We start from the raw sequence: 23,029 nt of genomic DNA, 5'->3' as shown, positions 1-23,029 counted from the left end.
ACCTAATCAGAAATTGGGGGATGATGAAGGAGGAGAAGTTGTGGATAGGGGGAGCTATCAACGTTTAGTGGGTAAGCTCATTTACCTATCTCACTCCCGTCCTGATATTGCTGTTGCTGTCAGTGTAGTTAGTCAGTTTATGCATGCTCCTCATCAGATTCACCTTGAGGCTGTCATGAGAATCTTGAGGTATTTGAAGTCTGCTCCTGGTAAGGGTCTGTATTTTTCAAAGTATGATCATCTTCGTGTAGAAGCCTATACAGATGCTGACTGGGCTGCGTCAGTAACTGATAGGAGATCAACTTCAGGGTATTGTACATTTGTCGGCGGCAACCTAGTTACTTGGACGAGTAAGAAACAGAATGTGGTTGCTAGGTCAAGTGCAGAAGTTGAGTTTAGAGCTATGGCACAAGGTGTGTGTGAACTTTTATGGATCAAATTATTGTTAAGTGATCTAGGTATTGCTCAGACGGACTCCATGCGGTTATACTGTGATAATAAGGCCACCATCAACATTGCTCACAATCCAGTTCAACATGACAGGACAAAACATGTTGAGATTGATCGCCACTTCATTAAGGAGAAACTCACTAATGGTACCATTTGTACTCCTTTTGTTCAGTCTGGTGACCAACTTGCTGACATTCTCACCAAGGGAGTTGGGAATAAACCGTTTCATGACATATTAGGCAAGCTGGGCATGAGAGATATCTTCGCACCAGCTTGAGGGGGAGTGTTGGCATATTATAATCACCGAAAGTCACTTAGCATATTATATTAGCCGAAAGAGTCTGTAATCATTTTTTATGCACTCAGGGATCATCTTGTAATTGTCTACCTTGTAAACCCTAATCTTTATTTATAAATAAGGGATGATATCTCATCATACCCTAAGCTGGTTACTCAAGCTTCAGTCAGACATTATTTGAATACAGTAATCCCTTTTAAATAGAGCATTCTTCAATACTTCTAGTTTGTTACATGATCCAATTTGTTAGGTTCTGTAGGCGCGTGGAAGATGTAGGTGTTACTCTTCTTTGTTACTAAACTCCCTTTCTCATATCGGTTAATTCTGCAAATCATTATAGTTTCAATGGGCTTTGTCGGTGGCATCTCCTACAGGAAATTAGAGGTTTGTTTTAGTAGTTGCATTAAGGTTTGTGGTGTCCAATATATATTCATATATACGTAAACATTTATGGAGATATATTTTCAACACTAACGAGGATTTTTGCTGATTAAGTAGTTTCTCATTCGCCTTCTATTCCTTTTTTGTTTTAGTGAGAAATGATTCATTGTTATGGTTGATAGTTGTCTGGGACCATGTCTTCTTGATTTTATCATGAATGAAAAGATTCAGTGTTTTCATGGCTTGTAGAATCCTTCTTTCATGTATTGCACCGCCCATATAGCCTATTATACGATTTTCATGCCAATTGGTTTTTGTTCAAAGACAATACTCCTTTCTAAGTTAATTGATCTAGATTTTGAGGATCCTTCTCTGGCGACTCCAAATTTTTTTACAAATTCTATGGAATACCTATTGACAACTTTTTTTTCTTCTTTGATTTTGTTTTTAACAATGATGTCCATAGATCAAATTCTTTCGTGGATTACATTTCACCTAAGAAGCACGGACATTTCTAAGAAAGTGGTGTGTCTGTGTCGTGTCCATGTCGGACACCGACACTCATTGGACACTTCTTGACATGTGTTTGACACTTGTCAAAATGTGTCTTATTTTTTAAAGATTTTTTTAGATCCGGACACTCTTTAGACATTTGTGTCTATTGCTTAAACACACGTGTCCACCAATTAGACACACATGAAGCTAATTATAAGTTTGTACTAAATAATTTAGGTTACAATAATAAAAGAAAAAATGTATATAAATTTATAATATATCTTTGAATAATATATTTATATATATATAATGAAAAATTATATTAAACCCCCTCAAACTATCGGCGATTTACACTTTATCCCCTAATGTTTTAAACCTAACAATTATCCCCTTCAAACTATTTGAATTTGAACATTAAGTCCTTTTATTAATCATTTGTTAGATATTTGGATAAAAAATTGTCAAGTGTTGTGCACATGATATGATTATATTAAATTTTTACAAAAGATAAAATAGGGTAATTTGGTCATAAAATTTGACATAATCATCACGTGAATTGCACTTGACAATTTTTCATCCAAATATCTGACTAACAGAAGGACTTAATGTTCAAATTTAAATAGTTTGAGAGGGGTGATTGTTGGGTTTAAAACATTAAGGGGGTAAAGTGTAAATGGCCGATAGTTTGAGGGGGTTTAATATAATTTTCCCTATATAATAAATATATAAAATTATATATTTTGAGCATGTCCGCCACGTGTCTTGTGTTGCATTTTTTGAAAATTGGCGTGTCAGCATGTTCGTGTCGTGTTGCATGTCTGTGTTCATGCTTCTTAGGATTTCACTTGATTGTCTACGGTTCCATTGTGTGTACTCGAGTTAGAAGTTTTGTATAAATGTATTCTTATGTTTATAGTTGTCCAATAAAATTGATTTTTGATATAGATAACCTTTACTACGAAGCCAATGAGGTAGATCATAAGTGTGGGGTTGGCACCCACAAGAGAGGTATGGAGAGATGATGTATGAAGAGGTGCTTATCCCCTTATTTGGAACCTCTCCCACTTTAAGAATTTATATGTAATAGTAGTTTGTACTATAATTGATAATTCATTTTACTTCATCGTAACTAATATATATTGTAATAAATAAATAAATTATTTAATGCTAGAGACTCTAAAACATAACACTTAAATTTATTAACATTGATGTGAAATAGGGTTGAGTCTTAGTTGGTTGATTTTTAAACAAGTCAACAATTGACATCCATCAGTTAAGTTATTGGGATAAATTTAAGAATGATATTTTAGGAGTCAAAAAGCATATTCGTGAAAATAAATAGTGTATTCTTTGAATTATAAGCACAAGTGTGAGGGTTCAAGCAAAATCTGAGTGGGTTCATTGAACCTATAATTCTGTACTGCAAAAATTTCATTTGTATAATAAAGAATTTTCAAACTTGAGTGGGTTCGGTTGAACCGTCTTAATTCCACATAGTGTCGCCCGTGATCCTGCTGAATGGCACACTACATGTGGTTTAGAGAATTTATTCTGATTAATTTGTACTAAGGTATGCTTGAGTGAATAGGAAGCATGATCCTTCTGTTTCCATAAACCTAATGTCACAGTTGAAATCCATGTCACAGTGAGTTGATTTCATTGTAGTTGTTAGTTCTTATGTATATCCACTCTCTGAATGAAAACTCATTAAAGTTGTATGTGTTAGGTTGGAAGTGATTCAGGAGGTTGGAGCATCACCAACAGCTTTGTCTCACAGAATGAGGACTCTGGCGAAACAATAGCTTTTTTATTTGGAGACATGGGAGCGGCAACACCATACTCAACCTTTCTTCGCACACAAGATGAAAGTATATCAACTATGAAGTGGATCAGCCGTGACATTGAAGCTCTTGGTGACAAACCATCTTTTGTTTCACATATTGGAGATATCAGCTATGCGAGAGGATATTCATGGCTGTGGGACACCTTTTTCGCTCAGATTGAACCTGTTGCCTCGAAAGTCCCCTACCATGTCTGCATCGGTAATCATGAATACGATTGGCCTCACCAGCCTTGGAAACCAGACTGGTCCTACTCTGTATATGGGAAAGATGGTGGCGGTGAATGTGGTGTGCCCTACAGTCTCAGATTCAACATGCCTGGGAACTCTTCAGAAGTGACTGGAACCCGTGCCCCTGCCACTCGTAACCTTTACTACTCATTTGATTTTGGGTCAGTGCATTTTGTGTATATATCAACGGAAACCAATTTTCTTGCTGGGAGCAGCCAATATAACTTTATAAAGCATGATTTGGAGTCAGTTGATAGGAAAAAGACCCCTTTTGTGGTTGTCCAAGGGCACAGGCCAATGTACACAACAAGCAATGAAAACAGGGATGCCCCATTTAGGGAGAGACTACAAGAGCACCTGGAACCTCTGTTTGTGAAGAATAAGGTGACCCTTGCATTGTGGGGTCATGTCCATAGATATGAGAGATTTTGTCCTATAAATAACTTCACTTGTGGGAGCATGGGCTTGAATGGGGAGGATTCAGAGGGATTTCCTGTGCATATTGTGATTGGAATGGCAGGACAAGACTGGCAACCCATCTGGGAACCAAGAGCAGACCACCCTAATGACCCAATATTCCCACAGCCGGGGCGGTCTTTGTACCGAGGAGGTGAGTTTGGATACACTAGACTGGTTGCCACCAAGGAGAAACTCATATTTTCTTATGTGGGTAACCATGATGGGGAGGTACATGATATGGTGGAGATTCTGGCATCGGGACATGTTCTCAATGGTGGTGGAAGCAGTGATGATGGTTCTACAGCTAGTAGTACGATGATGGAGTCAACATTTTCATGGTATGTGAAAGGAGCAAGTGTACTTGTGCTCGGGGCTTTTGTGGGATATGTCATTGGATACATATCACATGCCAGGAGAGGAGCTGCCTCTGGAAATAATTGGACTCCCGTGAAGAATGAGGAAATTTGAGTTTCAGACTGCACTTCAAAGCAAGTACATGGGAAAAAATGCTTGGAATCACACACTTTATTTCCATGTTGCAAACTACGCACTCAATACAGTGAAATTATTCAACTTTGAGCGAGCTAGGTGGGCTGGAATGCTTTTTAATCATAACCTTAATTTACTATACATGTAAACTCCCCAAAAGTTTTTGTAAATATGCTTGTATTGTTGCAATGTAAGTGAATGGAAGAAGCATTGGTGGTTAATGTTAGATTATGCATGTGTTTAAGCATTGGTATCTCAGCTGCATAGCATGCATCTTGTCTGATAGATTATGTTATGTATTGCCATTCTTGTATAAACGCAATTTTTAGCCATATTCTCCATGCTGCTGTCTGAGTAAGAGTATCTTCAATGGACCACTTTTAAAGAAATTAAAACAGAAATTCATCTTGTCCGATAGATTATATTTTGAAATATGTTTCTATTTCTATGTTTGGATGGGTCTCTTCTCCCTTGGTGGTAGCTGACTTCCCGGTTGGGATTCTCTGTCCACATTCCCTGTCCCAACTCCCTGTGCCGTTTTCGTAAAGCCACCGCGTGTCCATTAAGTAAAGCAAACTTCACTCTGTTAAAACCTCTGTCAAAGCCCATTCCACGGCGATTAGTATCTCTTCATTCTCTTTTATATTTTTCCTTAGTCATTGGCCACAAAAATACCACTGACTGACCGCCTTTTTCCCTCTCTCTCCTTTCTCTCATCTGTCTTATCACTTCTCCCCTCTTCTCATTAAACCCAAATCAAAGGAAAAAAAGAAAACCCAATTGTGGTGGTCGATTGTACTCCCTGTATGGCATGATAATCTAAATAAAAAACATATGTACTCAATACCCAACCAAGCTTCCCAGTCATAGAACTACAAGTCAAGGCAATAGCCAATGCAAGATTACCCAACAAAATATGAAAATATATTTTTAGCATAATTCTGCAGCTATAAATAACAAGAAATAGCATAATTGAACAAAAATAATATTAAGATTATTCCCAGACTCCAAAAATCAAGGAAGAACCAAGCTTACTAGCTAATTTGTGAATGAAGGATCAAGGAGATCAGAAATTTGTTCAAAGGGCACTTGCAATTCTATTTTAATCTCTCATCTCTTCAGCTTTCCTCTTTCTGCATGTAGAAAGAGTACTTTTGGAATTGTCTTCTTGGTATCATGTATTTGCCAAAAAAATATAGGAAAATAACAGAAAATGAAGGCAAAAATGAGTGCCACCATCTCCAGCAGAAAGGCAAATCAAATGAGTTATATATTAACCAAGAACACAACTGCATCACTTAAAAACACTCTGATGACACCATTAATCATTATTTGAAAATCTGGGGAAACCCATTGAAGAATCTACTAATTCACAAAACCTTAACGCTACATATAGATCCTGCATTTGATGAGACAAAACAACAGAAGAGGGAAGGGAAATCATTTGATGAGACAAAAGCGAAGGAATTATATAAAGTTAAAAAAAAAAATACAAAAAATAAGAAGAATAGCATGACAGACCAACTCAACAAGGCTTTGCTCAAACTGGTAGAACAAAATGGGAGTCTTCATATGCTAACATAAAGAGATGAATATGGGTATAGAAGCTAAAAATTTACATGATTTTGATTTTGTATTATATAGTAATTGAATCTAACCATTTCTCCATGATCAGTTTCAAAATTTTAACGTCAACGAACAAAAAAGCACAAGTATACCATCAAACTTCAGTGTGCTTTTGTGTAAAAAAACACAAGTATACTAGTGTGCTTCAGCGTGCTCTCATTAGCTTGCCTTTTTTCCTCCAACTTCAAGTAAACTGACATGAATGTGGAGGAAAGAACAAATACATAAGCCACATAGCACTAATTCTAATTTTATTTTTGGGCAAATTACACAAATAGTCTCTATAGTTTGGGACTTGTGTCGCTTTGGTCCCTAACTTTTTAATTGTGACACATTTGGCCCTGAATTTTGAATTTTGTTCCAAATAAGGACAATTGAAGATATCATTAGATTTTTCAAGGGTAAAATTGTCAATTTGATAAAATATAAACTAATTTGACAAAAATAAATGCCAAACAAATATTTTTGAATTTTTAAAAATTATTTCTACCCACTAAAAATAAAATTATGTAAAATTGATAAATCTTTTAGACATTTATTTTTTTTTTGCCAAATTAATTTTTATTATGTGTTTGGATGATGATCATATAAAATTAATTTTAAAAAATTAATCATGTAATTTTTATTAATTTTACATAATTTTATCATTGGTGGATAAAAATAATTTTTAAAAAATTAAAAATATTTTTTTGACATTTATTTTTGTTAAATTAATTTATATTTTATCAAATTGACGATTTTACCCTTGAAAAATTTAATAATATTTTCAATTGTCCTTATTTGGAACAAGATTCAAAATTCAGGGTCAAATGTGTCACAATTGAAAAGTCGTGGACCAAAATGACACAAGGCCCAAACTATAGGGACTATTAGTGTAATTAACCATTTATTTTTCCAAATACCAAAAGAGTTAATAAAATCAGCAAACTTCCTTACCACTTTTCTCCTTTATGCTTGTTCATCACTTTTGAAACTGAACACTACAGAGCTCTTCTTCATGCTTGGTTTGAATTCTCAGCTTGCTTGGGCTTGGGCAAAATAACTGAACATCATACCATATATAAGCACCATTGAAAAAAAAAAAAAAAAAAAAAAAAACTCAAAAAGGAATATATTGCTAAAAATAAAAGGAAAATAGACGATGAAACTCAAGAAAGAAACAGGGGAAAAAGAGTGCCTTGTCCTACGTTAAAGGATAGAACTAGTCAAAAAAAGGGAGTACAATCGACCACCATAATTGAAATATGTTTTTTATTGGGTACATATGTCCTAAGTACATATGTTTTTTATTTAGAATCGAATGGATAAGGAAGGTACTTAGGACTTAGAAGGTGATGCTAACACTATGTGGAACTCGATGGCCAATTGTATGAGGCGAATCTCAAGGGAAGTGCTTGGAGAGTCGAAAGGAACGGGACCCAGCTCTAGGGAAACTTGGTGGTGGAGGGAAGAGGTTCAAGCGGTAGTTAAGGCAAAAAAAGAGTGCTTTAAAAAGTGGCAGAAGGATAGAACTGAGGAAAACCTTAAGAGCTATAGATTGGCCAATAAGGAGGTCAAGAAAGTAGTGAGAGAGGCCAAGTTGAAAGTATATGATGACCTATACACTAGACTAGATAGTAAGGAGGGAGAGAAGAGGGTATACAAACTTGCTAAGATACGGGAGAGGAAAACAAGAGATTTTAATCAAGTAAAGTGCATCAAGAGTGAGGATTCTAAGGTATTGGTGAAGGATGATGAAATTAAGGAAAGATGGAAGAATTATTTTGAGAAACTATTAAATGAGGAACATGGAGGTACGATAATAAGGGAGGAAATAGCCAGTAATACGATAAACCAAGACTATAGGTTCTATCGCAAGATTAGGAACTTTGAAGTGGAAATTGCACTTCAGAAGATGAAATCAAATAAGGCTTTAGGACCCGATGATATCCTTATTGAAGCTTGGAAGTGTTTGGGTAAAAAGGGAGTTGGTTGGTTGACTAGGTTGTTTAGCAAAATTTTGTTGACTAGGAACATGCCAGATGAGTAGAGGAAGAGTATTTTAGTGCCAATCTATAAGAATAAAGGTGATGTCCAGAATTGTAACAATTATAGAGGAATCAAGCTAATGTGTCATATAATGAAAGTGTGGAAGAGGGTGATGGAACGCCGATTGCGAGATATAACAGAGGTGTCAGAGAATCAATTTGGGTTTATGCCTGGTAGGTTAACAATGGAAGCGATCTATCTTTTGAGGAGAGTAATAGAAAAGTATAAAGAAAAGAAAAGAGACATTCATATGGTGTTTATTCGACCTTGAGAAAGCATACGACAGAGTGCCCCGGGATATAATATGGTGGGTGTTAGAGAAGAAATGGGTGACAAAAGGTTACATTGACGTGATTAGGGACATGTATGAAGGGGTGGTGACCACTATTAGATCGCTAGCTGGAGAGACAAATGAATTTTCTATCACTGTAGGGTTACACCAAGGATCTACCTTAAGTTCTTATCTTTTTGCTTTAGTTATGGACGAGTTGACGATAAATATTCAGGATGACGTGCCATGGTGCATGCTTTTTGCAGACGATATTGTGCTAGTGGATGAGACTAGAGAAGGAGTTAACACAAAGTTAGAGATTTGGAGAAAAGCTCTTGAATCTAAAGGATTCCGGATAAGCAGAACTAAGACAGAATACATGGAGTGTAAATTTAGTAACAGTAGCAATGAAAGCAGAGGAGAAGTGAAGATTGAGAACCAAGAATTGCCTAAGAGTGAACATTTTCGTTATTTAGGGTCGATTATCACAACGGCGGGAGAGATTGATGCAGATGTGGCCCATAGGATTAAGGCGGGATGGTGTAAGTGGAGAAGTGCGTCTGGGGTATTGTGCGATAAACGAATACCCATTAGACTAAAAGGTAAGTTTTATAGAACGGCTATTAGACCAGCTATGTTGTATGGGACGGAGTGTTGGGCAATCAAAAAACAACATGTAGATAAGATGAGTGTGGCTGAGATAAGGATGCTAAGGTGAATGTGTGGTAAGACTAGACAAGACAGGATTAGGAATGAGTGTATTCGGGAATGGGTAAGAGTAGCACCGATAGAAGATAAGTTGAGAGAGAATCGTTTGAGATGGTTTGGTCATATTCAACGGAGACCAACAGAGGCAGTAGTGAAGAGATGCGATGCTGTAACGGTAGATGGAAGTGTTAGGGGACGGGGTAGGCCTAGATTAACGTTGACTAGTGTTTTAAATAGAGATATGAATTTATTTAATTTGACTAATGAAATGGCCTTTGATAGGGCCGCGTGGAGAATAAGGATTTATGTAGCCAACCCCATTTGATGGGACTTAAGGCTTGGTTTGGTTTGGTTTATAATTTTTTAATATTATTATGAAAAAATACCAATACGATGATGAGGTATTTAGAAAGAATAATACACTCTTTCGAGTTTTAGGTAAAAACACAACAAAAGAGAGAATTGTTCCACAGAGACTGATTTGTCATTATTTAATGGTTTACGACCATCCGTGTATAATTCATTCACATGTTAAACTTATACAGTAAAATTTTACATTATAAAAATATAATATCATTATTTTAATAAATTTCTCTTTCAATATTTTCAATGGTGATGGTAATTTGCAATGGTGACGGTAGTCATAGTAGATTTTTACCATCTAAATGTTAATTGAATGGTAAAATTGTACTTTGTTGAATAATAAAATTTTAGTTTTAAAAGAAATTTATAGTCAACATAGATCTTAGACGTCCAAAAAATAATTGAACATATAGAGAGAGTAAAAAATGAGTAAATTAGTGAAAAATCCAATTTAAAGAGAATGAAAGGTATTAAGTCCGCAGGGTGTTTTATTTTGGTCAAAAGTACGCTCTTTGTGAAATATTATGGTGAGAAGTACATTTTGTCATTTTTTAAGACATTTTATTTCCAATTTTACCCTTTTAATTTTTATTAACAACTTTTATTGAATTTTTTTTCTATCTGTTGAATTTTTTATTCTATCTGTTGAAAATTTTATTTTATTCTAAATGTTGAAATCTTTGTTTTTTCTATTCAAAACCCAACTCTTTATCTCTATCTCCACAAACCCACTTTCTCTCTTTATCTGTTCAAATAGAAAATTCACATACAAACTCACTTTCTCTCTCTCTATCTGTTCAATTATTTTTTTCCCTATTTATTAAAATTTAAGTTTATTTTTCCCTATCTGTTGAATTTCACAAGCCTATTTTTCCTATTTGTTTAATTTTTTATTTTTATCTATTTAAATTGTGATATATACACACACACACATATATATATACATAGAGGAGAGAGAGAGAATGATCTGTTCAAATTTTTTCATCTATTCACTCTCAAATTTTTTCATTTGTTCACTGATTGAAGAACAAAAGACCAAATTAAATGTATCTGTCAAAAATGAAGAACACAATGGCAAGCTCTCTATTTATCTCTCTCTAATTCGGGCTCTCTCTTTCAGATCCAAAACCCTAAATCTCAACCCCCACAACCACTACCAAAAACCAAGAAATCAGAACCCACATATATATACATACATTCATAACCTAACCTTAACCATCATCACAAATAATCTTTCCCCTTTCTTTTCTCTATGTTCTACACTACATACATCTACAAAGTAGAAATGTCTTCTACAAGACCAGTTTCTTCAACAATGGTTTTGGTTGTGAAAAGTTCTGCGAACTCCCTTCGACCAAGGGCAAGAAGACCGAACCCTAGGCCTCATCCTCTTCAGGGGCAAAGAAGTCATTTCCATGACTGTTGAAAGTCCTTCCCCTCCTGAAGAGTCTTGCGCCAAGGCTGCTGGCCCCAGCATCATAGCCAGTCTCGATCATGTCTTTCATAGTCCTGCTTAGAGAAACAAAAAGCTAAACAACAATTGGCCAAAAAGGGATCGAAATTACGAAGAAGAGTAAGACATACCAACTCTAGGTTTCAATCGAGGCCCACCTTACCCTATAATATATAAGATCCTAGGGTTTACTGACTTTTTTATCACCATTCCTTGCCTGATACACATCTACATCTGGAGAGAACTCTTACATTGCTCATTAACCTTATGTCGTTTAATGGATTCTTCTCGAAACCACTGCTAATGAGCCTTCACCAGTAATGCAGCACCCTAACCGTAGGCGACAGATGTGACAACCTATTCCCAATTGATCGCTCAAGCAGTGAAAAGACCGCTCAAACGGATATGAGGAACTCTCAATATTTGGTTTTACAAACTAAGAGAATAAAGGGACTGCTTGAGTGGTCAAGTTATTGATCGAGCGTAGAGGTGGGAGTATCCAGTATCTTGGTTACAGCTGGAAAATACTGGGAATTTGAGTTTACAGCTTGAGTGGTGAAACGATTGCTTGAGCGGTTTGCGCGATATCAACAACTTAAAAGTTATTTTTTGGATCATTTCCTTCACTTTTTCTTTTTCCTTTTCCTCTTCCTCTTCTCTTTCTAAATATCTCACTCTTCACTTAGATCCAAGTCTAAACCCCTTGCAAAAAGCGAAGACCACGTAGAGATAACAATCCTCACTGATTGGATTTCATTCTTACGAAGAGCCCTCCTCAAACTTTGCTCATTTTGCTCTCATCCTTGAGGTAAGGTTACTTTAACCTAGTATCTTCTTATTTTGAAATGATTATGTGGTATTATTGTGGCTATGATGCCTCGTGAGATGATTTTGTTCACAAATTGATCATTATGTTTAAAATATATGGAGTTTTACTGAAATTTTATTGAGATTTTAAATAAACCCTTATGGAATGTGAATATTGATGTTGAGAATTAGCTCATACTAAGAAAGGGTGTAAAAGCCCCAAATGTGCCCAAACCCTAGTTTTAGGTTTTGAGGAAAAATGATGTTTTGTTGGAAATTGACTTTCAAATCTTGAAATTTGATGATGTTAGACATAAAGAAGTGGATTATGAGATTTGGATTACCTTGTTGATGTATGATGAGTGGAAACTTGTGGATTTGGAAAGCTTTTGAGATTATCTCGATTATAATTTATTGTTTCTCTTTATTCTCACAAATTAAATGAATTTTAATTATTTCAGGAAGTGTTAATTCATACATTATGTGCTTCACTATTCTATCCCATGAATTCATTAATCCTTTGGAAGGTTTGGAATGGTTATAAAAGGGGAAAGTAAATAGCGTATGAATCTAGGTAATGAGTTGGTTTTGGGAATAGTGTGTTGGTATTGGTATTGGTGGGGTGAATCAAGATGGTTTTGGGAATAGTGTGTTGGTATTGGTTTTGGGAATAGTGATTTGTTAGAGGCTTCGGCTTGACCATTGCTTCCTTGTTCGCCCTCAAAGCTTCGACCTCGGCCCTTCTTCTCTGGCCCTCAACTTTCTTTCGTAAACGACCAATCTGTTTGACGGCGTCGCGATGGCGACGGCCCATATCGGCTATCCTTCCGACGGTCTGCAAAACAAAAATTTAAAACCATAACTTCAACAGTATTTAGATTAAGTGAAGCAAAGTCTGAATATGTACCAAAAGTGCCGATTGGGCGGCTAGTGCTATCACATTCAGATCTGGTTCCACCCGGAAAGCCTCCCTGTCAGACGGCAACGACACGGACGTAGCCAAGCTGAATGCGACTTCTTAATCTTTAAGCGCCGAAACATCAAAAGAAACTGGCATGTTTTTTATCATCGACTGAATGACAAAAGGAACGATCACATTCGATCCCTCTAATCGAGGACGTTTGCCGCCTTGTTCTTCTGAGCCGGCCTCAAACTCGGCAAGGCGTTTCTCTACCTTTTCCTCAACTTCTTGACCGGCCTGCACGATCAAAGTAGATTCGGCATTCTAATTTTTTGCCGTCTCTACCTCAATAATGCGCAAGGACTCTGATTCGCTAACAGGCAGGGAGAGTTGAGATTCAGTGGCGGGTGGTACTTCAGACAGAAAGGCCTCCGCTCTTCGCCGCGCGGCCAACCTTTCCGCATTTGCCTTCCTGGCAAGTTTTGTCAGGCTTAACCTGGCCATGTCTTCGGGGCCTGCGGCGGGAAGATCCTCTTAGCCGTGAAAAATACCATCAAGTGAAAGATCCCCTCGGCCCGAAGTGGATGGAGAATCTGCCGAATTCAATACCTCGTCAGACTCAGTTTCGTACTGATCTGATTCGGTAACATTAGCTACATCCCGCTTCGAATCAGACCCTTCAAAACCAACCTGCCTCAAGTTTTTGAAATCGGACAAAATAAGAGCGATAAGAGAATCTTCACCCTCCGGAACCGGGATATTTTCCGCCGTCGAGAAGGTCGTATATATCAGCTCGTAACGAAGCAAAACGTGGGCCGCCCTCCCTTGTTTCTGAAGACTTCAACGGCCGAAATACTTGAGCGCGACTTTGATATCCGAAAGAATGGCATCGTCAGTTGAAGACAGGACTTTCTTCAAATCGTTCCCTGCACAAGCCAAGCCGTAACATTTCAAAGAAGAGGCTTTACAACAAAAATGAACAAATAATAAAAGCGAGAAGGCAATCGGCCACTTGGCTCGCCCCTCCGTCTAGGAATAGGGTTGACGTGATCCTCCTTTTCGCCAAATTCCCAGTTACCCTGGACAACGACTATAACATCATCAACTCACTTCCCAGAACTGGAAAGCATAGTAATTAGCTGATGGTCGATATCCTTGGCCCTAAGGAAGAAACGCCCGTGCCGACTAGAAAACTTAGCCAAGGCATAGCAATGCCGGATGGCTAGAAAGCCAAGGTTAACTCTAAGGCGACGGTTGAGCGCTATAACCCCTATTATAATTCTAAAGAAATTCACATTGAATTGGGAAGGGATTAAACCCCAATGGCGAAGCACAACCCTAAGAAACGGGTGAAGGGGAAAACAGACTCCACCCTCTGTGATTGACAAAAGAGGAAAGACAATCGTGGTTTTGTCCTCCCTCTCCATATCAAGAGTGTCGTTTGCCACAAACAACAGACGGACATCATCAGGAATTGAGAAATGGCGTTTAAAGCCAGCAATTCGATCTGACGAGAGAAGGTCTTTTAAATGTTTCGCCATACCCAACAGTTTATAAGAATATGCCAAGGAAGGAATAAACCAAAAAGAGTCTTCGAAGCAAGGAAGGAGAGAACTTATAAAGGACGAAGAGGATATCGGAGAAGAGAGTTGTAGGGACGATTCAAAAGGCAATCCAGCGACGAGCGTCATAAAATACATACTCGAAAGGACGTCAAAATTTTAAATCGCAATAAATAGACACGTACGAGGGGGTGGGAAGTCGACACGACAACCAAAAAGGGTGCGCTTAGATATCCACATGAGGATGAGGCCAACCGCTGAATTTTGGCTCTGACTTTTCGAAATTCGGAACCAAGCACTCCAGCCAACTGTCGTTGGTAAAGTGCTTGGGGGGCAATTGTGGGAGCCGAATAAATAGAAGAGTCGGAAGGTGCGTACCCCAGAAATCAGATATTATTCGGCTCCATATTGCGTGACTAGGATGCCGAATACGTTAGGAAGGCCGAATAGCTGGAGATCAGTAGTTCCGAATAAATAAATGGGGAATGGGATAAAAGTAGGCTCAGGCCCGAGGCCTAAAAAGCAAGTATAAATACAAGAACCACAGATTTAGAAAGGTATGTAACAATAACTTTTTGATTAACTTAGAAGACAAGCTATTTTGAGTTCAAGAACTGACTTGTCCGTCGGAGTGCTAATTCCGGCACCCCCGACCGGAGTGTTTGTGTCTTTTTAGGTGACTAGTTGAGGATCACTAGCGTCTCCCAGGATCTGAAGAGTATTTCCAAAACCACTTCTCCAAAACTTTTTTTAGTAGAAAGTTAAGCCTAAAGAAGCATGCAAATAGGACCAAATAAGCTATGAACACAAAGCTTTAAAGAGGTAAGAAACTCACCTTGAAGAACCACTTTAAGACAGTAACTCCAGCAGCCTTTTTGGACCAAAAGCAATCCAAAAACTCCAAAACCAGCTTCAAGGTGCCTTAGCAACAAGAGTGTGGTGTATCACTATGTGTTTGTGTGCAAAAGTGTGAAGCAATGGCACTTTCAAGCACAAATATGAAGAGAAAGGAGCAATATAGAGATAGAAGTGTATGTATAACTCCAAGGCAAAATTCTGAACCTAAATCAAGAGGGAGGAGGCTCCCTTATATAGAAAAACAAGCATCAAGTTTGTTGAACAAGCTAAGAGCTTAAATCAATCTCTCCATACACGTGTATGGAGGATGCTTTCTGTGCCCAACAACTGGCACAACTGGCATGGAAAATATCTACAGAAAGTGCAGGAAAGCTGCCGACCAATTAAAGTGGTCGGCCAGCTACTTGTACTGGTCGGCCAACCACAAAAAGTGGTCTGTAAGGACAAAAAATGGTCGGCAAGGGGGGGAAGGTGGTCTGCACAGAGAGAGAAAGGTGGTGGCATGGCTGTAGACCAAAAAATGTGGCTGGTAGACCAAAAAAAGTGGCTGGTTGGGAAGAAAAGTGGTTTTCAGGGAGAGAAATTGGTCTCCAACCATCATTCCACCCTCCAAGCAAGAAAAACAAGGTTTGTGCCAAAAACAAACCAAAAAGGATGCAAGACAAGAATCCGGGGGTCGAGGCGCGCAGCCGGAAGCCTTGAAAACTAGTCTATGGGCACCAAAAGTGGTCTACTAGGGAAAAGTGGTCTCCAAGACCTCTGTGTCCCTCTAGACCAAGGCAACAAGGCATGGTTCGAAAACCAGGCCAAAAGGAGAACGGTATGCAGTCCCGAGACAAGGCGCGCGGCCGAAGGCTCTGAAAATCGGAAACTAGCCTACAAGAGGGAAAAGTGGTCTACGACCACAAAAAGTGGTCTACAAGACCTCTCTCTCCCTCCAGGGAAGGGAAAACAAAGTTTGGTTCAAAACCAAACCAAAAAGGAAGCAAGACAAGGCGCTCGGCCAAAGGCTCCGAAAATCGGAAACTAGCCTACAAGAGGGAAAAGTGGTCTACGACCACAAAAAGCGGTCTACAGACCTCTCTCTCCCTCCAGGCAAGGGAAAACAAGGCATGGTCTACAAACCAAGCCAAAACACAAAGAGTTCAGAGGCCCGAAGGCAAGACACTCAGCCGAAAACTCCAGAAACTCGAAACGAGCACAAATATGCACAATCATCGAGCGCTCAAACGATAATGTCTGAGTCTTAAGGTCGGTCAAAAATGGGGTGTCTATACACCCCAATTGTTTAATTAATTTAATAAAAATAAATAAATAATTAAAATTAAGTAACATAAATTTTACAGTTATACGCGTTAAATGTAATCTAGTTAAGAGGCATTAGTTTTACCAAAAAAATAACAATGTGATTAATATATTGTTTGGGGCCTAATCAAAATAGCCATGAAATTATTAAAATCTTTGGGGCCATAATGGAATTAAGGGAAAGGTGGTATCATGGTGGCACTTCTAGCTTAACCCACCTGTATACAATGGTGGCATTTCTAGCTTAGGCCACCTATTTCTAGTTTGGCCACCTGTAAGAAATACAATGCCTAGGTGGTGATTCACCATGGGGCTAAAAGGTGAATCACCTCCTTGGGGCCAAGTATAAAGGGGAGAGGGGACAGTAACTAGTGAGTAGGAAAAAAACAACAACAGCAACAACACAATAAGTCCGTAAATCGCAGGAATCAAAAAATAGAAAGGAAGAAAATAGTAAGGGTCACCATTAAGGTGAGTTATATTATACCTTGAGTCACCATAACATATTTTATGTATGTCTCGAATTACCATAATTTATTTTATACAATTCATGTTTTATAAGTTATGTTAATATTTGAATTATATTGATTATTTTCTGAACTATATTTGCTTAAATTAAAACCCATGGATATGATTGTTTAAATTTTAAAAATTATTTGTCAATGATTATATAAATAGTTATTTTTGTAAGTACCACCACGAGAGTCCCATGCCTTGGGGGACTTAAATAAACCACTGGCTTCTGATTGGTCACTTTGTGGCCTTTTGTTTGTCCTAGATCCATTGACCTCTATTTTGATTGTCACTTTGGTGACCCATGTTTTGTTTTGTACCGTGGTTATGATTATTTTGCTTATATGATTTTTGAATTAAAATTTTTCTGTTTAAATAATTTATTTATTCAATCTGAATTGTTCACTATTTTAGCCTAAATAATTATCTATGGTGAATTTTATGCCCTTATTCTCTTAGTATAATATTTCTCACTCTGCCGTATGCTTATAACTGTTATCTCCTTTCAGGTGATGAGATTTAGCGAGATCGAGATTGGGAATAAATCGCAGTTTTTTTTTCCTTATTTTATTCACTATCTGTAATCCTGATCAAACTCCTGTAATTAAATAAGGCCCAAATGAATGTCTTTCTTTTAAATAAATTTGTTTTTTTGGTACCCATTTATTTTATCCGCTTGCGCTATTAATACAAAAATTTTAGAATTATGTTTTTATTGTTGCAACACCTAATCCCTGGGTACCGAGGTTGGGTCGTGACAAAAGTGGTATCAGAGCTTTTACAAAAAAAAAAAGTTAAGTTTTCCTGTGTTGTAGGGAATGAAAAATCTGGTAGGGTTATTCTAATTCAAGCCCCCGGGAGCCCACCTTGTCCCAAATCTGCTAAAGGGGTGGGAAGATTTAGAGAGTATCATCAGACAGGCCCATCCAGGACTTGACCGGCTCGTGGGGAGACCTGTATACTTATAGGCTAACCCCCAGATTTTTGATTTTTGAGACTTAGCCGTGGCAACACAAACAAGAGATACATTGGGTTGACCCATGTTATTGGTCTTACGCCAGATCTAGGACATCCGCACTTTTTGGTTACACCTTTGCCCTCGGGCTTTGCTAAGAGGAGAGGGCACGCGTACCCCAATAGCCACATACGTACTACGACACCTTTCCCATTGCACATTATCCATGTTCCAGCTATGGATTTCACTAATAATACGACACACTTGGAGGTACCTGTACGGATTGCTGGACGGGAGTTCTGGGGATATGATCACGACATACCTGTCTATATGGTCCAGGTTGTATAGTGTTGTTTTGGGATAGAGCATAATGGTTGGGAGTTTAAGTCCCTTATATAGAAGTTTGCAGGACTGTTTCATGGCCCAGTCTTTTAGAGTCAGTTCTCGTGGGTACTTAATGGTCCATTTTAGACCCTTGACCAGGAGACTTTTGTAAACTAACCATGATTAGTCTAATCCTTACTTTTGTATTAGTAGGATTAGACACTAACTTCTGACTATCATATAGTATGTTGCACTAACACCTTATGCATAAGTAAGACAAGTGTTGTGTAAATTATATATGTGCTGTTATAGTATCTTTGTGAATCATAGAAGTAATATTGCGATAATTAAGTATGCAACAATTAGTTCAAAAAAAAAATTTAGACTATTCCGCTAATCGTTTTAACCTTGTAGTAATGGCTAACGATGGAAATGGAATCGGATCGTCGGTCAACGTTGCCAACCTAATGGAGCAAATCATAGAAAGAGCAGTTACTAGTTTTTTGCAGGCTCTGCAAACCAACATAAATAATGGAATACCCAAACGGCAAGAAAAGACAATTATAATAAAATAGTTCTAGGATTTAAAACCCACCACATTTATCAGCAATCAAAACCCACAAGTAGCATAAGCTTGGGTTAGAGACATGGAGAAGATTTTTTGCATGCTTCCTTGTATAGAAAGATAGAAGGTAACCTTCACCACGTTCACCTTCAAAGATGATGCATAGGAATGATGACTTCTTACCCTGGAAAAAGAAGAAATCGTGACCTGGGCAAGATTCTTGGAAGTATTTTAGGAAAAATACTTTCCGGATTCACTACAAGAACAAAAGACACACCTAAAGCAAAGAACAATGACAGTGGCCGAATACGAAAGTAAGTTCACACAACTGCCTCGATTTGCGACGTATGTCATTCCCACCGAAACTCAAAAAGCTAGGAAGTTCGAAGTTGGCTTAGATGATGACATCAGAAACAAGATTGAGGTTCTAAAGATGCCAACCTATGTAGGAGTGGTGGATCAAGCATACATCACGGAAAAATGGATTAAAGCCTAGTGTTCCGAGGAAACAAGCTAAAAAAAATGATTTTAGGAAAAAGACAACAGAAGATCTGGTGTTATGCCCCCAAAAAAGGTAATATGGGCTTAACTAGTTCAGGCAATCAAGGTCCTACTAACTCCAGAAGTGGCATTATTCTAAATTGCCCTACTTGTGGAAGGACTCATTGGGAACAATGCCATCGAGACATGGGAGCATGCTTTAAATGCGGACAAATTGGCCACTTATTGAGAGATTGTCCAAAGCTTACCAATCCTATAGCAAGCCCCTCTGAACCAGCCCCAAAACCCGTGGTACCTGGAGGAGTGAGGAAGGACCAAAAAGGCCAAGGAAGAGCTTTTCCCTTAGTGCTTGGAAACCCAAAAGTTACAGAGAACGTGGTATCAGGTACACTTTCTATTTGTGGTCATTTAGCTCATGTTCTCTTTGACTTTAGTTCAACTCATTCTTTTGTTACACCATACTTTGCTTCCAAGTTAGCATCAACACCCGAACCCTTAGGATATATACTATCTGTGTCCTTTCCTACTGGTAATTTTGCCCTTAGTACTGATGTGTACAAATCTTGTTCTATATCCTTAAAATGCAAAACCTTGTATGTAAACTCGATTCCCTTCCACATTTCTAACTTTGATGTGATCATAGGAATGGATTGGCTAGCTGCCAACCACGCCTCTATCAATTGCAAAGCCAAAAAGGTCTCTCTCTAGTTACCAAACCAACTTGAGCTTGTCTTTGATGGAACTGGAGTGTCCACCCCTCCATGTGTTATAACCTCCATGATAGCCCAACGACTTCTAAGAAAGGGTTGTTATGGTTATATTTGTTATGTGATTGATAATCAATAAGAGGCCCCCACACTTGATGCAATCCCTGTGGTTAGAGAATTACCTGATGTCTTTCCTGAAAACCTACCTAGTACCCTAGTTGACTGATAAATCAAATTCACTATTGAAACCTAACCTGGTACACAACAAATATCAAAAGCTCCTTACCGCATGTCAATGATGGAATTGAAAGAACTGAAGACCCAACTCAAGGAACTACTGGAGAAAGGCTTCATTTGACCAAGTACCTCACTATGGGGAGCTCCAATACTATTCATAAAGAAAAGGATGGCATGATAAGGTTATGCAGCGATTACCGGGAGCTGAACAACGTCACCATCAAGAATCGGTACCCCCTACCACAAATTGATGACTTGTTTGATCAACTTCAAGGCGCCCAAGTATTCTCGAAAATTGACTTGCATTCCGGCTATCATCAACTAAAAGTTGAAACGAAAAGTATCAAAAAAACTGCCTTCAGAACACGTTATGGGCACTACGAGTTTCTCGTCATGCCATTTGGCGTCACAAATGCTCCAGCGGCTTCATGGACCTCATGAACCGAGTGTTCAAACCGTACCTTGATGAGTTCGTCATCGTTTTCATTGATGACATTCTCATATACTCCAAGTCATTGGAGGACCATAAGCAACACTTGCGAACAGTTCTGCAAACACTACGTGATCATAAACTTTATGCCAAGTTGAAGAAATGCGAATTTTGGATCACTAGTGTACACTTCCTCAGTCACATCATTAACAAAGATGGCATCTCAGTCGACCCCAAAATGTTACAGCAATTGTAAATTGGCCACGACCTACTAACATGTCTGAAATTAGAGGTTTCTTGGGTCTATCAGGCTATTACCAACGCTTGGTTTTGGATTTCTCGAAGATAGCATCACCCTTGACTCAACTAACTCAGAATAACACACCCTTTGAATGGAATGACAAGCAGGAACGTTGCTTCCAAGAGTTAAAAAACAGACTTGTGACAGCTCCTATACTAGCACTTCCTATGGGAATAGAAGGGCTCGTAATTTATAGCGATGCCTCATACAATGGTTTGGGTTGCATCCTTATGTAAAATGGAAAAGTCATTACGTATGCCTCGTGTCAACTAAAGACTCACGAGAAGAACTACCCGACCCACGATCTGGAATTGGTCGCAGTAATCTTTGCTCTCAAAATCTGGCGTCATTATCTCTACGGAGTAACCTGCAAGATTTACATTGATCACAAGAGTCTTAAATATTTGTTTATACAGAAGGAACTGAATATGCGACAATGACGATTGATAGAATTTATGAAAGACTATAGCGATTCCGGTTTTGACCCGACCCTTGTTGTATCCCGGACTCGGGTTTCATGGTTTCATATTGTTGTTCACATCTTGCTTCCCTTGTATCTCCTTAAATTTGGCTATTGGATTATTGTGGTTGCGTTTGGGACAAGTTGGTTGCTTAGTTTCTAAACTCTTGTTACCCAGATTTTTGCTCCTCCTCTCAAGCGACATTTCTTGCGCTCGAGCGAGCTTTGCAAACTCTCAGTACTTTTGCAAGTTTGCAAAACTATTGGGAGAGTGTATTCTACGCTCGAGCGGTTCTTTCTGCACTCGAGCACGCTCAGCTCAAGTAGCCTTTCTTGCGCTTGAGCGTTGGTCTATTGTTTGTAAAACTACTGGATGTGTGTATTCTGCGCTCGAGCGTCACTTCTTGCGCTCGAGCGAAACAACTTATTGTGTCTTGTGCTCGAGCGAACTGTGCGTATATCAGTTCACAACAGCCTTCTTTCACTTCTTTTTTTCATCTCTTTTCTTCCCAAAACCCTAGATCTAGAGCCTCTTTCTCTAAAACTCAACTTCTCTCTACATTTTCACCTAGATCCATTGGTTTCTCTACCCTAGTGTCTTTAGGGAAAAGGTAGAGCATCTCAAGAGCTTCATTTTGATTCGAACAAAAGTCAATTTCGGCATCTTTGAAGTTTTCTCCTTGCTTTGCTCGTCTTCTAACTTTGAGGTGGGGATTGTGTAAATAATGTTGAGATTTGGAGGATTTTAGACAAACTTAGGGTTTTGGTTTAAAATCAAAAGAGGAGTTTTCAAATGAAGGTATTGAAAATGGTTATGGATGTAGATATGAGGATGTGTTGTATTAAATTTGTTGATTTTGACACATGGATTAGATTTGGAAGAAAATGAAGTTTTGTCCTAAAATGTTTCAAATAATTATTTTGTATAAATAATGGAATTGGTATGGGGAATGTGAAATTGGATAAATGTTTATATAAAGGGTGGAGTTGGATACTTGTTATCTCTCACATATGGAAATTTGAATAGTTTATCTGTTTTAAAGATTGTATATCTATTTAGAAATATCTGTTTTGGGCTATCAGTGGAGGATAGTTATGATTATTGTAGAAATTACATGAGGATTAGGTGAATTGAAACTAATCTCTTATTTGTTGTCATTGAATATGACTGTGTTTTAATACATTCTATATGTATGATGTTTGGGAGGAGAATGGGAATGTACTCTATGTTTGGGAGAAGAAAGGGGATGGACTCCATTGAATTAAGTTGGCTTGTGTGTCCAGGGTGAAAGTCCCGAAAACCGCGCGTATACATGGGTATCGATTCTCGCGGATGAAATTTTTATAAAATGACAAATTGAAGTGTTTGTGTAATGATTGTATTGGTTAGAGAACCACTGAGTTATAGCCTCAGTTGGGTTGTCTGGATAACAATGGACTTGACTTACGGATTTAGATGAAATAAATTGTCATGAAATGAATTAAGATAAAATGGCTTGAGATATGAAACT

General features: G+C 38.1%; 1 protein-coding gene across 1 annotated transcript in view; it reads left to right on the top strand.

Moving 5' to 3' along the window:
* Positions 1–4,869, top strand: part of LOC114277841 (putative inactive purple acid phosphatase 2) — a 40,229-nt gene extending 35,360 nt beyond the window's left edge. Inside the window, exon 2 of the mRNA XM_082894308.1 lies at positions 3,351–4,869. Coding sequence (XP_082750434.1) covers positions 3,351–4,622 — 1,272 coding nt within the window. The 3' untranslated portion in view covers positions 4,623–4,869. The remainder of the gene's footprint in view (positions 1–3,350) is intronic.
* Positions 4,870–23,029: the final 18,160 nt, after the last annotated feature.

This window comes from Camellia sinensis, chromosome 11 (assembly GCF_055761805.1).
Source record: "Camellia sinensis isolate YWXY chromosome 11, ASM5576180v1, whole genome shotgun sequence".
Taxonomy (NCBI): Eukaryota; Viridiplantae; Streptophyta; class Magnoliopsida; order Ericales; family Theaceae; genus Camellia; species Camellia sinensis.
This window is presented reverse-complemented; position numbering and strand designations above follow the sequence as displayed.